The sequence below is a fragment of the Diprion similis genome, chromosome 7, assembly GCF_021155765.1.
Source record: "Diprion similis isolate iyDipSimi1 chromosome 7, iyDipSimi1.1, whole genome shotgun sequence".
NCBI classification, from domain to species: domain Eukaryota; kingdom Metazoa; phylum Arthropoda; class Insecta; order Hymenoptera; family Diprionidae; genus Diprion; species Diprion similis.
Genome location: NC_060111.1, coordinates 6,865,185 through 6,887,672, shown reverse-complemented (window position 1 = coordinate 6,887,672; position 22,488 = coordinate 6,865,185). Strand labels below are relative to the sequence as shown.

The window sequence follows — 22,488 nt, the reverse complement described above, 5'->3', positions numbered from 1 at the left end:
AACCACTACTTTACTTTTATACGCTGCGTAGGTATACGATATTGCAACAAACCCCGAATAAGTTTGGCTCCGATCTCATCCAAGCGGTGGACCAGCGCCAGAGTATCTTGGCTGGCCGACAATTGTGACTGGCAATAAATACGGATATTTGAAGCTAGCCGCGAGTCTCTGGTTCTTGGCTGTAGTAAGTTGGACAAATGCGAACGAACTCAATGTATGTACTCCGAATGTCGGTTATCGACTCGGGTCTCTAGATCCTATCATTCTCGATGGTCATAACACGGTGACGACGAGGTATCTTCGTTTTTTCGACAATACTATATACGGAGACACATTTGCGATAAGTTGGTCGGACATTGAATGTTTTTTTTTTTTATTTTTTTATTTTTTTTTTCGTTTCCACCTCTTTTCTTTTCTTGTCTTTTTTCTTCGTACCTCTTGTCTTTTTTCTCACAGATTTCACGTGATATTATACATATATCTGAAATTCAGCTTCTATAATCGTTGAATATTCTCGATTAATATATGTATATAATTTCGGAAGTGCGCTCTGTAATGAAACGGTATAATAACTCTCCCTCTCTCTCTCTCTCACTTTTTTATCGTAACGTGAATATCTTTTGTCAGGTTAAATTTAAAACTGAACCGGTGCGTACATCCGCCGATATTTTATACTTCGTTTAGTTTCTTAGTCCGTGAAAATGGAGAAAGTGGAAAAGGGAGGAAGGGAGTTGGAGAGAAGGAGAGGCAAGTGCGACGTTGAATTTTGACGGTGCGTATTATTAAGGCAGAAGAATGAAAGGAGAAAGAGGCTCGTAAAAGGCTCGCAGCAAAAAGTCTCTCGTGGAAAATACATTCGGACGGTTATTTGGGCTGCAGAAGTTAAAAGTCAGGTAGGTCCTACAATTCTCCCCTTTTATATTAAAAAGTGTGGAAAACAAAAGGATATAATTTGGTCCTTTCCACGCCGTCCAAGAAATAGGATGAATATTCTCGCGGACCCTTAACAGCTTCTCGGCTCTACCCCCGTAGGTCGAGTCAAGACGCAAGCAAGGGTCGATATTAACTCGAAGCCTCGCCTCGCTTCAAACCTCTGCTCCTTAAAGGATAACCGAAAAAATCCTTATTCGAAAATTCGCTATAGACTGATGGTCAAGAACTGATTACTGTGATTGGAATGTTATTCGTATACGTATAATTTGACGAATATTCAGGGCAACGGTTTTTTTTTTCATAGCCGACGATTATCAAGGCTTTCGAGATTATTGGTGTGGATTTTCCGCGACTTGGAAGATCTCGGAATCAAATTTACCCGAAACTTCCAAAGCGAGTTGAGAATTACTCGAGAAAATTTATACAAGACTGATTCACTGTGCAGAAAGTGTCGTTAGACGACTTTACGTCCTGCGAGGTAATTCGCATTTTTTTTTTTTTAAACCTTGGTCATCGGCCTTGTCCTCATTTGGCTTGATTAAAAGCTACACGATCGTCATCAGCAGTCGTTGACGAAAGAGGGAGAACGAAGCATCTTTCTCTCTCTCTTTCTCTTTCTATCTGTCTTCTGAGAATACAATTTCTTCACGTCTCGAGTTTCAACATTTACCTTCTTCTTCTTCTTCTTCGGCGCTTCTTTTGTTTGTTATTTCGTGTCTCATTTTTACGTTCTTTATTCTCCTGACATCTATAGCTTCTCTTTTTTCACTCCGCAATTAACAGCGGGTGCAGAAGTTGGAGATGAGTCAATATCACGGCTCATTGGAGTTGATTGTGCGTGGAATGAAGACGCCTACGCGAAATCTAACATCGCGTTTATTATTGGTGCGAAAAAACAGCAATCTTCTCTTCTCTTCTCTTCTCTTCACTTCGTTATTTGTTGTTGTTATTATTATTATTATTTTTTCTTTCTCTCTGTTGATTTTCCACTTTATCGTCTCCCCGATTCGCGGGAGGGATCAGGGGTTAATTCTTTCAGGCGCCGGAGTTACGACGTACGTGTGCTAACAACGTGTGGGCTGGACATTGCGGTTTCACGTTTATGACCCAAGCTTGCCAGCTAGCCTCCAGCCAAATTTTCGCAGGCGCGTATTTCAATTAGGTCATCTTGCACACTGCATTTCATATGCATAACGTTATTATACACGGACCTTGTTAAACGTCCAGCGTTATTCCGGCGGAAAAAACGATGTAAAACCGTTCGTGCCAAGCGCTCTACATTTTTTATCGAATTTTTATTCTACTTATTATAATTATCAATATCATCATCATCATCGTTACCTTTTTTTGTTTTTTTTTTTTTCATGTATTTGAGCAGAGAGAACGATGAAGAAGACGAAGTGAACTGTGGTTAAAGCAGCTGCTGGAAACTGTAGAATAATAGGGAGAATCAGGTCCGTGCAGGATGCAATAATGGGGTTGGAAATTAATGAGAAATTCCTCGCCGTGACTCGTCTCCTTCCCTAAAGTTTATCTTATTTCTCTTATTTTTCAGCGGTACCTACTTTTTCCTTCTCATTTTGTTTTATCATCATCGCAGTAAGTAGAAGCGGGAGACCGTTCTCCTCGGCTTGTAATGGAAAGCAAACATCTTCGCGCCAGGTGCAACGGCGCAAGGAATTATTCTAATGAAATTGATCCCCGATGAGCCTCTGGAATCCAGGATAATAACCCAACGTTCCCCCACGGCTGTTTCGTTCGCTTCTTGGGAATATAATCTCCTGGCAATCCAGATTGTTTAGCGGAATTTTTCTCGTCAATTCTTCACAGAGTATGAATTGTATACGTACATGTATGTATATTAGGGTGGCGCAAAAAAACCGATTATTTTTTTTTTTTTCGACTCTCGTGTGACAAAATGTTAGTTTTTTATGTTTTAAGAGCCCACTCGTAAGGGCAGCTCAAAAAAATAAAAAAAATTAAGAGGTCGCTCCAAATTTTGTAAAATGTCAAAAATCGTCAAGAAATTAAATTAAAAAAATTATATTTTCAGTATTTTGTTTGATTTTTAATTCATGTCGTGGTGTATTGTTATCGATTCTTTCTTACTAAATTAAAAAAATAAAATTTATGAAATTTTAATATGAATATTAAAAGGTTGCTCGAAAAGATCTAAAGAAATGGACCAAAAAACTGAAAAAAAAATTATGAGCTACCTTTCAAAATTCAAATTTTGAACCGAAACTTTCGAAAACTTATATTTTTTTTTTTGTCTATAAAATTATACCGTAACGAGAAAAAAAATTAAAAAAGAAAAATCGATTTTTGACGATTTCTGACGTTTTAAAAAATGTGGAGCGACCTCTTAAATTTTTTTTTTTGAACTGTCCTTTGGAGTAGGCACTCAAAACATTAAAAACAAACATTTTGCCACGCGAGATTAAAAAAAAAAAAAAAATAAATAATCGTTTTTTTGCGCCACCCTAATGTATATACATACATGTAGTATAGAAAGTGATTATCTATCGATAGAATTTTTCGTCCTCTGCTATAGTTTAATGCGCAAGTGCCACAATTCGAGTACATTTCGAGTAACCTAAAAAATTTTCACAATTGTCGCTTGTAGTTGTCATGAAATTTATAGCGATTGGTCGCCCTGGCAAACAACTGTTCTCAAATTGTAGCGCATGCGCATTAAAACTATACAACAACGTGACTTATCGTTAACTCAACTCTCAGGCGAATTTTTTTTCCCCGAATTCTGATCAAGTATGTTCCTACGATACTCGTCCAAAGTTTTGTCTCTCTCAGAGCATTCGGTTTAGTCTCATCGTTCTAAAACCACCACCCCCTAGGGCGTAAGCATAAATTGTTATCATTTTCCCACCCACCACCTGCAGACAGGAATTGAATCGAACCGGATTTACCGCTTTGGCGTGAATAAATCAACCCGCTAGGATTATACCCGGAAGTTTGACGTGAACGAGGGCGGGGAGTGATCGGCTCGGCATCCACATCCAGCGTCTTCCGGAGGCCCTGGTCCCTTTCGGAAAAGGAAACGGGCAGCACCCATCGGTCACGGCCGCTCGCCTCCACCAACTGTAAATCGGGGCAACCCGGCGAGAAGGTCTGCGCACCACCTGACCTAAACATAAATCTCGCCAACTAAATCCCGAACTAAGTGCAGCAGCCCCGCCGTCGTCTTCTCTGTATTTCCTCGTCGCTTTCCTCTTCCCTCCAAACTCCCCTTCCGAGAGAGGCGTCGATGCTTTGCTTCTTTCGAAGCTCTTAAACCTTCCTCCGGCCACTCGAACAAACTCACCATATCCGTTCTTCGATCTATTCGTTCCGTCGTCGCTTACAACTTGCCAGCAGGTTTTCCAACTCCTCGAATAATTCGCCCGAGTCTTCTGCAAGCTCACGATATATAGTTTTGTGCCTGAACGTTTTGCTCATACGACTTGCTCCTGGTTAGGTCTGTCTGTAAAACATCTTTTCGGACCTTTTTTGTTCTCAAATTATACACCGACTGGGATTATTTTTCAAGGTAAGAATGCCGAAGCGATCTTATCAGTACGAATTATAAGGGTAAAAACTTGAAACTGTTGGAATTTCTGCCACAAGGGGGGTTCAAATTAATTCTTTGTAATGATGTTTTGGTCTTTCGAGTAATATCTCTTCGATTTTCTCTCACCAAAAGTATCAGTTCCTGTTTTCAAGGAGGAAGAAGCAAAGAAAAAACACGAAAAAAAAAAGGTATCACGGGGCGAGCGACCGTAAGAGACGAGCTTCGTATATAACTTCTTCGAGAAGATGGTTCCCATCTTCCTGTAAATGGTAAGTGAAAAGGGGCGAAGGGAATGGGGGGAGTTGAAAATCCAAGAGATAATTGGTAAGCCGTGAGTTCTCGATATTCTCTCCCTTGTACGTTTTACTCCGGTTTATTTTCAGATTCCGTCGTCTTTGCCACGCTGTTAGGTGGTGGAGGTGTTCGTTCGCCAGGTTCTCCCCCGTGCTCCCGCGGGATGAGACCGAGGAAAACTCGGGTGCTGCTGCTGCCTGATGCTGTCTGCTGCTTCCTACGGTGGAAGATTATTCTCGAGATCCGCCGGCATCAGGCCAGCAGCACGCCACGAGCACCACCGGCACGGATTCAATTCCAATTAAACTTTTAGTTGGCGTTCGTACTACCGGAAAATTACAAGAGTATAGATTTTACGGCTTCGCACCAGCTACGCTCTCTCCAAACGCCATCCTCCTGCGCCTTGTAACGTCGCCTCGTCGTCGTCGGGGGAGAATGAAACGAGAGTCGAAACTCGTTTCTTCTTTCTCTTACCGTTCACCGTGTCCTCGTTTTACTGGATTCGTGAATTTCGTGTTTACGCTGCACGGATTCGGAACGGAAATCCATACTGTGCCAATCAGCGATTACGGCAGATGAGAAACTCGGCCAATGTCTTGAGATTGCTTTTTTATTACTCTCTTCAAGTTTGTCATGTTACAAGAGACGAACTGATTTTTAGCACTCGACGAACAGGATTACATCTTCCGGTTGTTGTACAAGGAGAGGAACTATGATGTGCAAAATCAATTCCCTACACTCCGCCATCTTATCTCGACCGTACAAAGGAGTTAGTCACTAGAGACTCGAGAGGCTTGGCCCAGGGACCCTTGTGGAAAATGAGAAATACAATTGACGCGAAAGAAATATAAATTCTCCTGCAGGGCTGCTCTCTGGAGGATTAGAGAGAAAATCAGGTTCGACGAAATACCTACGAGAGAGAGAGAGAGAGAGAGAGAGAGAGAGAGAGATGCAGCAGCGACAAGAATCTAATCATTTTTCTATCACCGGTAACTGTGTTTTCAACCTAAATGCATCAAGCTTTCCGATTCCTCTGCAGGAAATCAAAGTTCACACCAGCCACTGGTTTGAGGATTCCATTTTGTTGCTATTTGAATTTAGGTTCCATACCTAGTTTCCACCTTTCTTTTTCTGTTGGATATTATCTCGGGATTGGCAATTTTCAGAGAATCGTTTTTGCGTTCGAAACCTGGGTAGAGTATCGACTATCGTTTGCTGCCAGTGAAGTTCGCTCGTACCAAAATTGACAGCCACGAGGAAAGAGCCGCCTTTATTCGAACCTTTGATCCCGTGCGGGTGAAAATTCTCGATATAATTTCTCGACGTTCGATTTACGGCCCTGTTACGTACGTTGCGAAACAACGGTTAGGGAGCGACGGGTCTTCGAAACTGGCAGAAAAATGGCCGTCCAGATCACGTAAATTTGCATCTCCAAGATCCTTTACCTTCTGCTGAGGCCGCAGGCAGGACGAGTCCGCTACGCACGCCTCGATACACAATGTGGCAAACTTGAGACGAAGCTCTCCTCCAGCTTATCGATCGCCCGCGCTAAGATCATCGGCAACAATGTTGAGCACGCGGTGGAATTGTGGTAATTAATCGTCCGACCATCCGAGAGTCAACCTCACTTGTCAAGGTAATCTGGCGTGGCGATCTAGCGCAGGTCGTTCCCTGAAACCTGCTGATTATCCCGGTTATTAGCAGTTCAACGGAAACTGTTGATCTATCGCCTTCTGCTGCCGAGTTTAGCCTTTCCAAGGATCCCGATAACGATTCCCCTGGACTGCAAACGCCGTATCCACTCGGGTTCAGTGCTCAGGTGGTGTACCTACGAGGAGGGGGGAGGAGAATTCGTATCTCTTGATCGCGGGTGCAGCGTTCTCACCGTATAATTGAGTGTCGCTCCGCACCAACTCCGAGATTCCCGATACCGATCGAGTCGCCGAGTAGAACGAACCTCCGCACCGTAGTTACGACGTCGTATCCACATCCACATCCTGGTGAAACACCCATCGACCGCATAACTCTCTAATTCGCACCTCAACAAATTCCACGGACATTGAGATCGGACGATGGTGGTTATCGTTTCGTAATCTGCCGATCTGCGTATTCTACCACGTGTCAGGTTTTCGACAAATCGACGACGAAGAGGCTGACCGAGTCAAGTGGACGAGGAGTGACGGGAATGTCAGCTTCGAGTAGCGAACATCGTCCAGTCAATGAGCATTCCTGTACACTGACCGTTCCATTCACGATGCCGTCGTCTTTGTCCGGTCTTGAAGTGCTCGTTAACCGAGGTACGTACGTCTTCGACACCCTTGGTCAACGGGACGCCCCGGGTATAACAAGTGGAAAAAATTGCCCGAGAGATCGACGACCGGGTTTGTGATGAGGTAAAAAAAGACTCGACGAGGCGACCACGGCTTATACACTGTATGTGTGTGTGTCGGGGAAAACTTTGTTTGCACCGCGGTTGAGCCGGGCGTGTGGGATGGATTTGAGGTCGGGAATAAGGACCCTTGACCGTTTCATCAGAGAATTCTGTATATCCGCTGACTATAGTAAAGTTCTCGACCTGGTTTCCTCTCTCTCTCTCTCTCTCTTTCTCTTTTTCTCTGGTGGATGGTAAGAGGAAACTTTGTTCATTATTTTTCCCCGCAAACTGTGACGCGTGTGTATCCGGTACGTCGTCAAATTGTCCCGAAAACTTTGCACATATGTTTGCGCCGCGCGCTTGCTTGATCACCGGTGCGAATGACAAATACATGGGATTATTTTGCAAAACTGTCGCGTCGTGCAGGGAGCGATATTTGACGGAGTCTGACTCGATTATTATTCATCCGTAATCTCTTTCGCTGTGACAGATAAGCGATGCATAGCTTATCCGTTATCTTTCCTCCCTTCACGTCGTCTTTCATTTACAAACTCGAGGAGTGAGTATCGGTTGAGATTCAGTGGCAAAAAGCGTTCTCCCGTTTTATGCAGATTATCCATTATATACGGAAAGTGGAATAAAAGAGCACCACCGCCGTTTCTGTATACCTATATATATACATATTTATATATATATATATATATATATATATATATATATATAGGAGCACCTACCATACCTCGACCTTCGTATATTTTACTTGAGTCTTCCTCAGGCTCATAAATTTCTCTCACTAAAAATGCATTCTTATGACGGTGATACCGAGCTTCGCGCGCAGCGGATGCCGGATGAGGTATTCTTGAATAAATAAATTCTTTTCCCGATGTTATTACGTATCCCTTTAAAATTTTCTTCGAGATTGTTGCGGGGTAAGCAAAGTGCACTTTATAGTCATTAGCTTATTTATAAAAAAAGTTAATGATCGTCGATTGGACGAAGCATTAAACCTTACGCTGCACACCGGAGTCAAAATGACCCCACGACTTCACTTCATCTTGAATCCCATATTAAAAACATCTAAAATAATGTGATTTCATTAAAAATAAATAATGAAATGGCGTAAAAATCATTTATTCATTTGATATTTCGAAAATTCAACTTCACTCAATCAAATAAATACCTTTTTTCATGGCGCAGTATTCACATTTTTTCTTTCTTGAATATCTGTCTCTTGACAGTTATTCAGTCAATTTGCAGTTCAAAATATTGAAAATTCAGTGAGTTACGAAGTTTTTTTTTTTTTTTTTCAGCAGAATGTTCTATCTTCCGATACTTTGTTGTTTTTTTGTTTGTCCTTCTTTTTTATTATTCAAAATTTCATTTTTACCAGAGATAATTAATTTGTCCGGAAGTATCCCGGAATTTTTCAAGTTATCTGAATCGATATCACGAATCCTGATTTTATTTGTAAATAAATTTTCCACGGACCATCTAAAGTCAATTGTGATTAACAATAACGTATGTCTTTCAACATCATTACTGAAACGTTTTCATCTATATCATAATGTGTTTCTTGAATTAGATTCAACTTGATCTGCAGCTTCAGTTGTCCTGCTTATCAACTTTCGCGTGATCTTGGTTCAGCACATTTTTTACCCGACTATGCCTCCCGTAGATCCTTAATTGGTCTGTGCATTCTTCACCCTGCTTCCTTCAGTCAAAAAATGAACTCCGCCGTTTCCATTCATCATTGTCGTTATTAGTCTCCATCACGTGTAAAACGTCATTCGACTTAGTTATTATTTCCTTCACGCCCCAGAAATCCCGGAAGAGTGTATAGTTAGTGCTGATACGTATATTATATACATACCTTCTCAGTTGGAAGTACCGGATGATCTCGTGGGTTGGTACTTGGTCACGGAATTGCGCGTAGGGTTTCGAGTGTCACGCGCCTACCTTTTGTGCCTTGGAAAGGAGATCATCTCCCGTGAATGAGAGAGTTGCAGACACTCGGGCACACATCTTGGCTAGTAAAAATCAGGCTATGGAACTGTTAATATTTAAAGTCCCGAAGTACCCGAGAAAGCTCAAAAAGCTCAACGTGATAGCTGCAACTGGAGCGAGACATTTTTTCATCTTACTGCGGGGATTGCTTAAGGTTACCTTTCCTCGCTATATTATAATCCATTGATCGGCCTGCTTTGTTGGAAAGTGTACACGATGAATAGCACCAGGACTCCAAGCAATTTAGTACACTTTATGCACTTGTCGACGACGTATAGGAGTGAAGTGTAGAGAAAAATTGACTCGTAGTGGAGGAAAAAAGTTGATTAAAATTGCGAATTAACAAAAAGTACATCGTCAGGCCAGTCCGGGAAATCGGCAAGTGGCCAGGCGAGACCCGGGATATGCAAACAGCCGGTGCAACTAGGGTAGGTGTTGAACTACCTAGTCGAGACGAGGAGAGAATGATGGGGAACAAAAAAAAAAAAAAAAAAAAAAAAAATGGCGACGAAAAGAAATAATAAAATTGCTACCGTGGACCGCGTTTCCTTTCTCCAGGTAACAACGTGGTATTCGAGCCTAGCGAAAACTTTCCTCATTTCTCAGAGACTACGGTGGCTGTGGCAGCCGTCCTGAGAATCGATGCCGCTCTCCACGTCGCCAATAAGCTCTACCATCTTTCCAGCTTGACGATATTTTTCATCCTCTCTTTTTCTTTTTCTTTTTCTTTTCCTTATTCTTCTTTTCGTTCTGTTATTCCCTAACACTCGAGTGGCTGGTATTTATTGTTGTTATTAGCGTCTATCCCTCTTTTCGTGAAATTACGGTTTCGTCGTTATTATCGGAGAATCTGAACACGCGCCCGGCGAAAAGCTTCGATATTTCTGTAAAAAATTCGCGCGAGAAAGTGGGACGAAAAAAAGTGACAATTCATCATGGGAAGCACACAGTGGGAGGAGAAGAAGGTTAAGTGTTTCTTAAAACAAATCGATCACGACGAAGCCGAGGGGGGTTATTATCCGTAACAGTCTCTCCTGGAATCCATGTCTCTTGTCCCGTCCCGTCAATCCTGTTTCCCGTCAATCAATGCACCGAGTATAAAAACGATGTTTCCATCTTCGCGAGCACTGGGATGAGTCTTAACTTTTCGAACTTTGAAAGGCTGCTAATATAAAATCCACCTCCACTCAGCCATCCGCAGGATTATTTTTCTTGTCATATATATATATATATATATATATATATATATGAAACATCCTGCACCCCGTGTACACAGCTTGTATTATTATTCAGTATCCTCCTGGGCGCGTTTCACCTTCTCGCGAACGAGCGATTGCAATTGGCCACGTCTATACACGATGTATTTCGATTTTCGAAGCTTCAGCTTATACCTACGGCGTGCTTGCGAGTTATACCGCCTCGTAAAGCTCCTAAGCCACGTATGCATGCATGCAGCCGCATATTCCAACACGATCATGCCCGTAAAAATCTTCATGCCATACCGGGGTGAAAAATTCCACGCAGAGAACTCCGCGTAAATCGCAAGTATCCAATACCTCCACCCCACCCCCCCCCCCCTCAAGTATTTCCGTCGCCTCGGTGCTTCTGTCCCAAGAATTGATAACTTTTTCTTCCCCCTCCCTCCCCCCGTACGATACACTTCGCTTCGCTTTGCATTTTATCATATCGCATTCGCATCTCTTTGTATACTATGCATATATTCATACTTGCTACCGTGTATGTGAGACACATAAACGAGTTACGACGGTACGGAAACACTTCTGGTTTCCTGAAGAATTGACTCACCTTTTCCTCCTTCACAATAGGGACTTTCGGCCACGCATAATTTTCGAATCAGCTTTACAATCGCTCGCCATCAATTCCTTGATCGTATATATTTCAAATTTCTTTCTTCGTCCCGAAGTTGCGTCTATCAGCTATCATTCCCATGTACATATATATATATAACGACAGGATACTTTCGAGAACTCAATGAAATATCCAACTCTACGTAGGTAGGTACCGTCTATCTCTATAGTTTCACGTTTGGAACTTCAGTGACGATCCTCAAGCGGGTAAGAAACTTTCCGCAAGGGATGGAGAGCAATTGTTCAACTGGCTGTCTGTCTGTCTGTCTGTCTGTCTGTCTGTCTGTCCATCTCCTTGCCTGCCTGCCTGCCTGCCTGCTTGCTTGCAAGCTCCATGAAATTCCCAGGAGACACGTGCTGGCAAGCAATTAGGCCGAACTATGAGGCACGAAACGAATACAAAGTGGACCAACTTCCATCCGCATTCTCATCCTTCGAGTTTTTTATTTTTTTTTTTCGCACCATCGCGTGTCTATGCGTGTAAATTTAAACCGAAGTACTTAGCATTTTTCACAAGCCAGTCGCCGTCTTTCCGCCAATTTTGGCTGAAGCGGGGAAAACGGGGCGGTGCAGAAAAATATTCGATAATTATAAGTTCCTCGTCTTCCTCTATAGTTCTTTCGTATTTCTTTTTTCTCCTCCCCCTTCTCGTCATCCTCCATTTGCCGAAAATCAAGGTCAGCTATTCCTTCGCTAATAATTGCCTTCCGATTCGTGATCAGCGTTTCACATTCCACGGACTCCGTGTTCAGGGTGAGGTCAAAATCGGACCTGCCGATGCCGAATGCGTCACGTACTCGGCCGGGTCTACGCGATTAGAATTCAAAGTCGTTGGCAAAATCGTTTCGCAGAGATGGGCGAAATTTCGAGTGATCGGAATGCCGGATGATCTTCGTTGCATGCTGAATTATTCGATCAGTTTTAAGAATTGGAGCTCCGAACGATTCTGATTCTTGAAATAAGTTTCCAGCTCGTCATTATAATGATCGTGCAAATTTTTCATCGCTAATTAAGATCGTCGTAAATGAATTCAAATTTCAATTCCAAAGTTCAGAGCTTTTACACGAGGCTTTATGAACGATGGTTCGTTTGAATTTTTGCCAATTGACCAAAAATACTTGCGACATTATTCTTGCGGTTGTAACTTGATTGTTCTTGCGCGTGTTTTTCAACGGCTTTTAATTTCATGCTCGTATTATAATTTGGCTTGAATCGATTCCGCCGTAGCGATACATGCGAGCGAGCAGTCGGCGGTGGATCGCGAAATAGAATTCGCCCGGATCCCGTGTTCGCCATTTATCGGCGGGTTCCAGAGTCCCCAGGTGGTCAAATGGTCCGCATAATTTCGCATATAATGGGCGAAACTCGGGCGTAGCGAAATTCCCATTAACGCATGCCTCCGCACAATAGGATCGCAAATATATGTATATATATGTATATATATCTGCAATTCGATAACCGCTGTACGTCGATACTCGCACCGTTCGCGAGATCGTATAATTCGCAATTTTCACCCTCAGATATCTTTCAGATTTCTTTCAACGTTCTGACATTTATTATTATTTATTATCTTAAATATATTATCTTAAATTTATTATTATACGCAAGTATGCATAACGCGATTCGGTAATCTTTTAATGTAAACCGAACAAAAAAACTATAACGACTGCGCAAAAATATACGACAATACGTTACGCAAACTACGTGACAACGAAAATCGGACGCGGAAATCGAGGTTTTATTCTTTTCCTTTTTCTTTTTTCTCTTTTTTTTTTACAGCGCGTACTGAGTGCTCCAAATTTCCTGCTATATATAGCACACCTTTTATCTCGTTTCACCAAATTTCCATACATTTATAAGCAATTAACAGCCACGGTAATCGATTTCGTCGGTTCGATCCCTCGACAATTGACAATTTTTGGTTTTTTTTTTTTTTTTTTCCCCCACTCTTTATAGCCTTCACTGTTTAAAATTTATCGTTTCGTCACTGTTAGCGATTTTTCCATTCCATTTCGTTTCTTTTTAACTTCTTTTTTTTCACTTTTCATCACCCTTGGCGATGTAAGAAAAGTATTGGTTTTGGTCGAAAATCACTTTTTCTAATTTCAACGAATCTTTACATTTTCAAATAATGTCACCTCGTCGGTGTCTCGATTCGACAAATTTACGCGATGATCTCGGAAACGGTTCAAATGGAAAAATTTTGAAACTCACAGAATTCTTCACAGAACTTACGGTACTTCCAACGGGAATGAAGCGATTATTCTCAATGTTTATATATATATATATAATCTTTGTTTTACAAAAACTTATTTTTCTAATTTTTCTTCAAAAACATTAGTCACTTGGCTGTTAAGTCCTATCAGTTTCAGATTTTTTACTCAGCCGTATTCGAAATTCGATTGTTTTATTTCTCTCCTTCGCCGAGTCCGAAATGTATGATCAATTGGCTGTCGCTTTTGTCTTCCGGTTCCTTCTTTTGACAACACGATCACATCCCCTGCGGGTATGCGACGAGTAAAGGGTGGTCTCGTTTTCTACTAGGTACATATATACATGTATAGTGCAACGAGTCGACCGTAAACTAGGAATACACGCGTAGGTACCTCGGCCGGGTCGAAAGAGCCGGAGGAATGCGCATTACGTTTTATATATTAGCAAAACGCGTGCGTGTCTTCGCCCCTTTGCATTCCGCTACACACGTTACATGCCGCGACGTTATACCTTATGCTATGGGAAAATTAAACCGTGGCGAGGGGCTTCTACGTTTATATTCATGTATACAGCTACGGACAGTTCGGACACTCCATGGGCAATATAATTATACAACTTGTCTCCCAGTTTTGCTGCCTCCTTGATTAGATGTTTCAGCTGGCTGTAGAGTTTCGCCGAATATCTACCTATTCTCACCCTCGAGGGTCAGCACAGCTTATTAAGACCTTTGCACTAGTTTCCTGGGTTTTACAATTTCAACGGAAATTTTCAACTCTGATTAAGGGCTCGTTGTTTAATCTGTATTTTCAAAATTTCTATTCATTTTATCTTCACACCCTCACTCGGGGGTGAAACTCGGCGATTCAAGATTGACGTTACATTTTCATTATTAGTATATACCTATATACATTAGGGTGCTGCAAAAAAACCGGCTATTTTTTTTTTTTTTTTTTTTTTACGAGTCTCGTGTGACAAAATGTTAGTTTTTGATGTTTTAATAGCCCACTGTAAAGGACGGCTCAAAAAAAAAATTTTAAGAGGTCGTTCAAAATTTTTTAAAAATGTCAAAAATCGTCAAGTAGTTAAATTAAAAAAATTATACTTTCAGTATTTTGTTTGATTTTTAATTCATGTCGTGGTGTATTGTTATCGATTCTTTCTTACTAAATTGAATAAAAAAATTTATGAAATTTTAATATGAATATTAAAAGGCCGCTCGAAAAGATCTAAAGAAATGCACCAAAAATTGAAAAAAAATTATGAGCGATCTTTCCAAAATTCGAATTTTGAACTGAAACTTTCGGAAACTTATTTTTTTTTTGTCTATAAAATTATACCGTAACGAGAAAAAGAATTAAAAAAGAAAAATCGATTTTTGACGATTTCTGACGTTTTAAAAAATGTGGAGCGACCTGTTAAAATTTTTTTTTCAACTTACCTTCGGAGTGGGTTCTTAAAACATCAAAAACTAACAATTTGTCACACTAGACTGTAAAAAAAAAAAATAGTCGATTTTTTGCGCCACCCTAACATACATATAATATACCTATAAAACAGATTCGTTCGATCTGGATTCGCGAATGTGAAATCAAATTAATTATACTATCGAACTCAAAGAAATAGTTTTATTTTTCAAAGTGCTTATGGTGCAGGTTTCACTATCTCCGCCTCTTTCTTTCTTTCCATCTCTCTCTTTTATTGTATCTTCCATTGTACACCGATGTAGCCATTTGACTGATATCAGCCTTGGCTTATTACATTTTCGTAGTCAATCAATCAATCAATCTCTCTATCTCTCTCTATTTCTTTCTTTTACACTCTTATTACTCGATGTTGCAAAATCTGGATGTTTGCGTTTTTACCTTCATTTGAAAATGATTTGAAAACCGTTAGTCAAAACCGCTACAACAAAATGGGTCAATTTCGCAAATGGTCAAACCTGGAGAATGATAAGGTGGAGGGATATCGTGCGCGGATAGTCTATCAGTGAAGAGGCGACAATTGCTTCGGTAATTGAATGAAAGCGTGTGTAGCTCTCTCTCTCTCTCTCTCTCTCTCTCTGACCCTCTAGCTATCTATCTCTATATCTGTCTCTCTCTGTCTTTCGCTCTACACCCACCTCGCCTAGCCACCGCACCGATACCGGTACAGTAAAGCCCCGAGAGCATGTGGAAGTGGACTTCATCTCTGATTTAATTTTGCGAAACAAAGCTCTCCCGGTTGCGTAATCTTGAAGCCGATAGAACGTGCTGCGGAATGCGCATGGAGAATGCATGCGGAATCCTTGAAGCACCTTCCTCCCCTGGATTCTCATCGGCTAGGCAGCTGTACGGAAGATCTCGAACATCCTAAATCCTAATAACAATAATATCAGTTCTCACCCCTAGTTTTACTCTGAAAGAATATTTACCGTAATCGGTAAACTCGTTTTTCTGGATAATTATGAAAGCCGATGGATCGAGGCATCTTATCCTTTTTTTTCGAAATATTTCAGTATCTGTCACACAGCTCTCTCGACTTACAATGAGTGTAATAAATTTTCATATACAACACACACACACACACACACACACACACACGCACTCCTTGTGGATATATTGTACGTAAATAAAGGCTGCTAGGAAGTAACAATTTATAACTTATTGTCACGCTCAGTTGTATATGAAAATGTATACAATTTAATGCTTCGATCCCGTTTATCCTCGGTGCATATCTTCGTCTCTCTCTCTCTCTCTCTCTCTCTCTCTCATTCACGTATTTCCCGCTCTCTGCTCGATGATTTGGGATAAATCGATTGCTTGGCCAAATACATATCTACGCTCCCTTATCATGAGAGGATACCAATTACATTCTAGGCTTAGGTACATACATACATATGTAGAACGCACTCACATATGAGATGATTTATTTACTCCCATACGCCGTGGCGCCGCCACGAACCAGGCGGATAAACTAAGTTAATCAAACCTCAAACTTTATATACCCTGATATACATATATATATATATATATATGTATATTAGGGTGGCGCAAAAAAAAACTGACTATTTTTTATTTTATTTTGAGTCTCGTGTGACAAAATGTTTGTTTTTAATGTTTTAAGAGTCCACTCCAAAAGACAGTTAAAAAAAAAAAAAATTTAAGAGGTCGCTCCACATTTTTTAAAACGTTAGAAATCGTCGAAAATCGATTATTTTTTTTTCAATCTTTTTTTCTCGTTACGGTATCATTTTATAGACAAAAAAAGAAATATGTTTCCGAACGTTTCAGTACAAAATTTGAATTTTGAAAGGTCGCTCATAATTTTTTTTCAATTTTTTGGTGCATTTCTTTACATCTTTTCGAGCGACCTTTTAATATTCATATTAAAATTAACAATACAGCACGACATGAATTAAAAATCGAACAAAATACTGAAAATATAATTTTTTTAATTTAATTTCTTGACGATTTTTGACATTTTAAAAAATTTGGAGCGACTTCTTAGAATTTTTTTTTTTTTTTCGAGCTGTCCTTTGGAGTGGGCTCTTAAAACATCAAAAACTAACATTTTGTCACACGAGACTCGAAAAAAAAAAAAAGTCGGTTTTTTTGCGACACCCTAATGTATATGTATATGTATATGTGGATGTGTACAGCTCAGAATCACAGTCTATGCGCCCTTATGTAGGGGATGTTTAGTTGAATATACCCGACGTTTTTTCTAACGCACATGTTGTAATCAAAATGCAAAATAAACAATCGTGGCTTCTGCCTCGCAGAAACGAAAACAACGAAAAAAAAACTTTGATACCGTTTCTGAAAATGATTTCATAATTCTTCAAACAATATCAACTTGTTTGGTTTTAAAAATAACTTTTCGAACACAGAGCGCCTTTCTTTTTTAGGTGATCAGTTCGAGGTACCGTAACTTGAAACGTTAATTCTCACCGAATCAAGCAGACCCATTTTTGCCACTGAACGGTGGTGCATTTTGAAATGTAGTCAGTTGAAAACTATAGACAAAAATCGAACAACTGATTACGAAATAAAATCTCGGCAGTTCGTACCGAAGGTGGTAAAAGAGACTTCATAATACGAGTGAGAAAAACACACCGACGTGTTCGGAGCCGTTTTTGGGGTTGGAGTATGCAGACGAATCAGCAGCTGACTAGCGGTTGAAAATTTGCCAGACGAAAGCCGACCGGGATGGTTCCGAGGAGTCCGCCAACTTACCCAGCCGGAAACTCTCCGGACATCCGGAAAATTGGAATTGCCATTGCACGACGGCGTGAGCTCCTCAGAATTTTCGTATCGACAGAATAGCGTCGGAGAATTGCATCGCGTTCATTCGGGACGCGTCTCTCAAAGCTGAGGCAATGATTGAAGTGACGGAATTCCATTACAGTGCTGAAGAATTAGGTTAGAAAACAGTAAAGAAAAAAAGCCAGCAGGGAGACTCAGGGTTTGAAATAAAAATCTGAATGAATTGGAGATTTGTTTTTTTTTTCTATATTTACCATCCAACATTGATATTCCAGGAAAAAAAAACCATTTAAAGACCACGTTAACGTACACACAAATAATTCTTCAACCCGCATCTCACATTTTTTCTAACAAAAGTCATTGTTCAACCATTGCAGATAATTCTCTGATTACCTTATTAATCCGGAAATGCTGTCTCAAACTTCTCTAGTGGCTCAACATGGCGGTTTGATTTTTTTTTTTTTTCTTCTTCATCCCTGTCGAGAGGGTGTCTCTGTTCCGTATTTTCTTTCTCATCTTGTTTTGTTTTTTCAACCCCCATTCTCGAACCCTGCGGAAAATAATTACCGCGGCGTAGAAACGTGAGCGGAATTAGCTGCTCGATTCGAAACGAGGAAGAATAAGGCGGAGAAGAATTCTGTTGTAAAAATAGCTGGCTCGCTGCATGCATCTCCGAGGTCTGAAGAGGAGCAAGTATTGACCATGCCGCATGCCGGTGGTGCGGCTCTTTCATTTCCCGAGATTATCGGCTTAGCCATATTTTCCGGGGGAAAGAGTTTTTTTCGCGAATAACATCCGGACCAATAACTTTGTCCTTAGGCCACGGATTATGACGGCGCTTAAATTCGTTCAAATTTCACGTTACAAAAACCTAGACAAAAAAACAAGAAATAATCAGCGTGTACATGTACAGCAGCTTTTTGGCTTGCGAAGTTCGAGTTTGAGGCACGACTTATTGTAGTAAACGCGAATGTTACCCTGTACTTGGGGTTTAATATTTGCTCGGTGAAATTACCGCCGCAGAGTCGCAATTGTATCCGAGTTCGTTCCCGTAAACTTCCGTCAGTTATACTGGTGGCTGGTATAAGTTCAATTTGAACATTTACGAGGTAGCTTAATTTTCGTTAAATAAAACGAACCAACGGCGGATGGTTCTGCATACAAGTTTCACGTCCACGTCGTCATTCAACCCTGCGCTGCGTCCTGTAACGTCGGTGCGGGCGTCTCGCTACCAGATTAAACCCATATTATACCCATCTATGCGTAGCTGGCGGAGGAATCTCTCTCCTGCCGTTGCGTATAATAACTGAAATCTAGGTAGTCGGCTGGACCCTTTTGGTTTTGGACCCCCGCCTAACAGAGACGAAATTGAATCCCGCGTCACACCGTCCGTCCGTCCATCCATCCATCCGTCCTCCGCAATCTCGCCGTTTTCTCTAATCCGTAGAATGAGACGGGAACCTCGTCATCCCTGGATTCGTAATCCTTCTACTTTACCTAGGCCACCATGTACTGCCCTGCCTCTTCCTCCCGCTGCTTCATTCCTCTCTGACTAATCTACGACCTGCCCTTGCACACACGGACCTACCCTTAATCCTTGTGCTATTCCTGCACAAGCTGGTGAAGGTGTGCGTTACACGTGTACCACATCTCATACCATTGTACGCCGACTGCGATGGAGGTTCCACGCGATCCCTTTATGGAGAAAAGTTGGAACTCGCTTTTGACACACTTTTTACCTCACGTTTCTATAGTTCCGAGTGTTGTCGAGTCACGGTAACTGTAATCTTCACCGTATAATTCTATCTATCTGATGATTTCACAATCAGACGGTGATTTGAACTGTTGTAAAGATCAGTGTTGAAAACTTGGTCGATCATAGGACACTTAAAATCCTCCACGGAATTAATCCTATTGTTGAATTTAAATTTGGATTCAAATTGATATAAAAAAAAAAACTGTATGCGTCTGAGTGACGCTACATGATCTAAGATGATGATTTAATGAAAAAAGTCTCTTCCACCTTGTGGGATAGCACACCTTGCTTACCTAGATTACTAATATTGATCGAGACTCTCTACCAATGGAACGTTGGTTTACTTAGGTGACCGTTACCATCTGGCCGAAAGACAAATCCATTCCTCTTGAACCGTTCAACCCATGAAGACGCCCTAAGATAACAACCCTATCTCTTTCTGCCCATACAGGCGTTGCTGCGTCAGTCGAGGTGCACTTCGAGAACAAGGATGGCGGATTCTTCCTGAAGCACACACCAAGGCAGTCGTACCCAGCGCAGCCGGACTCGATCCCGGTTCCACCGATCCTGGCGCCAGGTCCTGCGCCACCGGGCTCGATCCTCTCCATCGACACCTTCACGGTCTTCCAGACCAGCGAGCCGGCCTCGGTCCGCGCTACCTATGGACCCTTCAGCACTAAGCAGACCGTTCCGGCACGGTACATAGTCCCTGACCCTCTGGACGCTCTTCCGGGACCAGAGATGCGGCGAAACTTGACATCCACGACGGCCCTCCTCGATGCCCAGGAACTCAGCGCCAGGCACCTCGACATGTCGGCTCACCTAGTGCGGCCCAGTGTTCCTCGGGACTCACCGGTGCTCAGAGTGCTCTTCCACGCCGGAAGTGAGGCCGGCGGTCGGCGGCAGGTTCTGCTGGCTCGGCACCAGCGGGTCTGCGTCGTTCTCCACGCCTCCCTCGCCGGAAGGACGCCACTTACCGCGGCCTGCAGCCCCGACGGCGAGGACGGCGTCTGCCTCGCCCAAATCACCATCCCCGCCGCTTGGTGGGCGCCGCTTCCACCCCCGGATGCCTCCGGCAGGGTCAAGGTCGCCAAGACCCTTCCAAGGCTTGTTCAAGTCGCGTATTCCGTACTCGAGCCCAGGACCGAGAGCGACGGTGGCTGCCAGCCCAGGGTTCAGATCCAACCTGTCACTCCATTAGGACAGGTTCCTCTCGCTCCGAACAGGGCTGCTTACAAGGAGCTCAGGACTGATGACTCCTTGACGCTACTGGTACCCCACGCGCCACTCTATCCGAGGTCCCGACTCCATGTCCCGGCGTTTCTACACCCTAGACAAGGCGCCTTTGTCGCTGCTGTCATCATACGGTGAGTACGGAAAATGGTAGATATATATCACGTTTTAGGGTTGTTTTCATTGGTCCCGGTTTTACTCGGAGGCTTCATATTATGCCTCTATTACATGGAATCGTTGTTGAATTGTGGGAAATTTCGTGTGAAGTCGTTGACGTGGCATGTATGGAAGTCTTTTGTGAAATGTTGGAATAAGATTTCAGTCAGCTGGTATACAACCCATTTAATTTATACTCTCGTTGTTAGCGAGGCAGCGGCATTGAGGGTTGGTATGAAATAAGGAGCTCGAGTTATTCGAGTCGTTGAATGTCTCTTTGACCTTTCTACACGCTCTCTTCAAATAAAGTGTAATGTAATGATCGTGTTATATAATCGGGTGGACAACAAGTAGCCTGTCGAGTTTGGGGTGGAGGTAAAAACTTGACGGGGCCAATATTTCGAATGGCCGATGTATCGAAATTTCGACTTTTTACCCCCCAACCGTCGAATTCTTATCTACCCGGAATTAAGTGAATATTTATGCACTTGCTGTGTCTCTTTTGAAATACCTCCACTATATACGACTAGATTTGACACGGCAAGACATAGTAATTTCAATTCTCGTTCTGTCGCTTCTTCTTTTTGCTTGTCTGCCTTCAACAATCGTAATTCCTGATTCTTCTCCCGTGGCTCACAATCAGTTCTGCATCCGTCAATCCTCCTTTAACACCCGTAACTCAAACTGTTCGATCAACCCTTCGCTCTTGCCCCCTGTAAGCCTATTTCCCGTCCTCTTTCCCAACGGTAGCTGAAAGAAAAAAAGCGTCATTACCAAGCAATAATCTACGCGGACATGAGAGAGATGAAGGAAAACCCCGAAAGCCGGGCAGATTAACCTGGAACGATGATTCATGCCGTATGACACGTCACGATCGAGACCGTGCATCATATCGATGCGATATTCTGCACGCTCTATCATATGTGCGCCGCGTTTCGCCCAACTTTTTCCCCGCGCTACTGTTCCTCCGTTTCGTTATGGGTGTATAGTAGTAGATATATAATTCATTTGCCTCGGTGGTAATACCCATCCAAATCCTCTAAATCAAATCGAGCTAATCGTATCGGGTCATAGAGTGGCGGGAACCAATCAAAAAGCCTCCCTCTCCCTTACGGATGCTCGAATGTATAAAAAACTAATAAAAATACTCCGCGTTTTACTACGGCGATCCACCCTCCGCCAGCCAAACCCCGTCCATTCGATTTCGGAACTGATTGTGAACAGCGGCGTGATACATCATGCCGAGGAACAAAATGGAACCGGCAGATTGCAAGAGACGATTCCGACTACGAGCACGAAACAGCGGAATCCGCGTCCAAACATTTTCATCGGTACAATTATACGAGAATGTGAATTATGGATTCTGAATAGTTGATGTAATAATAATGGATTGAATCGTAGCCGTGGATAATCATAACTAGTATACTCTAGAATTAGAAAACCATGGTACATTGGCATATAGGGTGGACCACACCGTACTAGACCACCTTAGTACCGTCTGTGACCATCAACTTGATCCATTTGTGTCCATAGGAACTGTAGGTAAATTGAGAAGATGGGTACAAATGGTACGAACCGTTGAAATAGCTTTAAGGGGGTATTCTGGTCTAGAAGCCTAAACTTTAGGCATTTTTCAAACTAGGATAAAAAAAAATGAAAAACATTTTCACCATTCATTTTTTTATATGATTTTTATCGATATTTGAAGAATATAAAAAAAAAAATTTTAAATCAAAAAATCGTCGAATCACAGGCCGGTGAAGTGGGGGGTACAAAAAAAAACGGTGCTCCCTGGTTGACATGATTCCAATCTTTGTAGTGATCTGAAACAAACAAATTAAAAA

General features: G+C 42.0%; 1 protein-coding gene across 2 annotated transcripts in view; it reads left to right on the top strand.

The window, feature by feature from the left end:
- Window positions 1-22,488, top strand: part of LOC124408115 (transmembrane protein 132E) — a 186,957-nt gene that overhangs the window by 100,650 nt on the left and 63,819 nt on the right. For both annotated transcript variants that reach the window (XM_046884824.1, XM_046884823.1), the window contains exon 2: window positions 19,707-20,622. In XM_046884824.1, coding sequence (XP_046740780.1) covers window positions 19,707-20,622 — 916 coding nt within the window. The remainder of the gene's footprint in view (window positions 1-19,706; window positions 20,623-22,488) is intronic.